General features: G+C 57.2%; 1 protein-coding gene across 1 annotated transcript; it reads left to right on the forward strand.

The window, feature by feature from the left end:
• Positions 1-31: 31 nt before the first annotated feature.
• LOC116547641 (EH domain-containing protein 2) lies at positions 32-1194 on the forward strand. The gene has a single exon (XM_032273519.1). It carries the CDS (start codon positions 155-157, stop codon positions 695-697), a length of 543 nt encoding a protein of 180 aa, XP_032129410.1. The 5' UTR covers positions 32-154; the 3' UTR covers positions 698-1194.
• Positions 1195-2352: the final 1158 nt, after the last annotated feature.

Below are 2352 nucleotides of genomic sequence, written 5' to 3' on the forward strand. Positions count from 1 at the left end.
AAAAGGAACAAACAACAGCAACAAAAAACCCCCAACAGCTGCCCCCCCACCCCACGCTTCCCCAGTGTCCTGGTTCCACCTTGCAGCTTGAGGGCCTCAGGGAGGGCACTGCCTGAATTCTGGGTGCCCCTGTCCCCCACCACAGGAGCTGCTGATGGCGCACGACTTCACCAAGTTTCACTCGCTGAAGCCGAAGCTGCTGGAGGCGCTGGATGAGATGCTGACACACGACATTGCCAAGCTGATGCCCCTGCTGCGGCAGGAGGAGCTGGAGAGCACGGAGGTGGGCGTGCAGGGGGGCGCTTTCGAGGGCACCCACATGGGCCCGTTCGTGGAGAGGGGGCCCGACGAGGCCATGGAGGACGGCGAGGAGGGCTCGGACGACGAGGCCGAGTGGGTGGTCACCAAGGACAAGTCCAAGTACGACGAGATCTTCTACAACCTGGCGCCTGCCGACGGCAAGCTGAGCGGCTCCAAGGCCAAGACCTGGATGGTGGGGACCAAGCTCCCCAACTCGGTGCTGGGGCGCATCTGGAAGCTGAGCGACGTCGACCGTGACGGCATGCTGGATGACGAGGAGTTCGCGCTGGCCAGCCACCTCATCGAGGCCAAGCTGGAGGGCCACGGGCTGCCCACCAACCTGCCCCGTCGCCTGGTGCCACCCTCCAAGCGGCGCCACAAAGGCTCTGCTGAGTGAGCCAGTGCACACCCCCATGGCCCCGCTGTGGCTTCCCAGCTCCAGTCGGCCGCATGCACACCCTTGCCCTGGCTCACACATGCCCTCCCTGCCCTCCCTGCCCAGCTGTAAGGACCGGGGGGTCTCCCTCCCCACTACCGCCAGGCACCCCGGTGGAAGCATTTAGAGGGGACCACGGGAGGGACAAGACTTCTCTGTCCGCCCTTCACACCTCCAGCCTCACGTTCACTTAGGCACATCACACAGACACTAGCATGCACAGACATCCATTCATCCGTTATTCATTCAGATATTTATTGAGCACCTACTATGTGCCCAGCCCTGTTCTAGGCACCGGGCATTACCATAGAGAACAAAATAGACAAATACGTGTGCCCTTGTGGAAGCTGACATTCCCAGGAGAGGGCGCCCACACCGTCACAAAAACACACACTCATTCCTAGCAGGACCCCAGCCCCACCCCTAGGGGAGCAGCCCCATGGTTGAAATGACTAACAGATAAACAGACCCCTTTCTGCTCCACTGCCTCCTGCTCAGCCAGGCAAGAAGCCCAACCCATTCCATCACATCCTCAGGTCTTGGGACCATGGGGGGGCTCAGAGGGGAGACACAGCCTCCTGTTTCCTCAGATGGGCCTCTCCGAAGCCCCTCCCCTTGCTTAAATCAATTGGGAAAGCCCCCAATTCTGTCCACAGCCATTTCTTTTCTATTTCTTTTTTTTGAGAGGGAGTCTGGAACTGTCGCCCAGGCTGGAGTGCAGTGCTGCGATCTTGGCTCACTGCAACCTCTGCCTCTTGAGTTCAAACAGTTCTCCTGCCTCAGCCTCCCAAGTAGTTGGGACTACAAGTGTTTGCTAAATTTTTTTTTTTTTTTGTAGGGATGGGGTTTCATCATGTTGGCCAGGCTGGTCTCGAACTCCTGACCTCAGGTGATCCACCCTCCTTGACCTTTCAAAGTGCTGGGACTACAGACATGAGCCACTGTGCCCAGCCCACGCCCATTTCTTTATGTTTATCATTATTATTATTATTTAAAAGATGGAGTTTCACCATGTTGGTCAGGCTGGTCTTGAACTCCTGACCTCGGGTGATCCGCCCGCCTTGGCCTCCAAAGTGCTTGGATTACAGGTGTGAGCCATCATGCCCAGCCTATGTTTATTATTTTTTATTATTATTTTTGAGACGGGGTCTTACTCTGCCACCCAGGCTGGAGTGCAGTGGTGAGATCTCGGCTCACTGCAACCTCCTCCTCCTGGGTTCAAGTCATTCTTGTGCCTCAGCCTCCCGAGTAGCTGGGACTGCAGGCACGAGTCACCACCCTGGCTAATTTTTGTATTTTTAGTAGAGACAGGGTTTCACCATGTTGGCCAGGCTGGTCTCGAACTCCTGACCTCAGGTAATCCATCCGCCTCAACCTCCCAAAGTGCTGGGATTACAGACATGAGCCACTGCGCTCGGCTTCACACCCATTTCTTTAAAAAGGATCCTACAGCAGGCAGAAAAGCCCCTTCCATCCCAGCTGTACCCCGTTGGAGGTATTTCCGTCCTCCACCCACGTGTTCGTGGCTCCTGGCCCCCTGGAAACCTGGCACAGCTGGTGGTCTGGACTTAGGGATTGCTGGGCCACAGCCTACCTGCCCCCGCCACCCCGCCAGT

This window comes from Sapajus apella, unplaced genomic scaffold (assembly GCF_009761245.1).
Source record: "Sapajus apella isolate SASKATOON/1434 unplaced genomic scaffold, GSC_monkey_1.0 scaffold3925, whole genome shotgun sequence".
Lineage (NCBI taxonomy): Eukaryota > Metazoa > Chordata > Mammalia > Primates > Cebidae > Sapajus > Sapajus apella.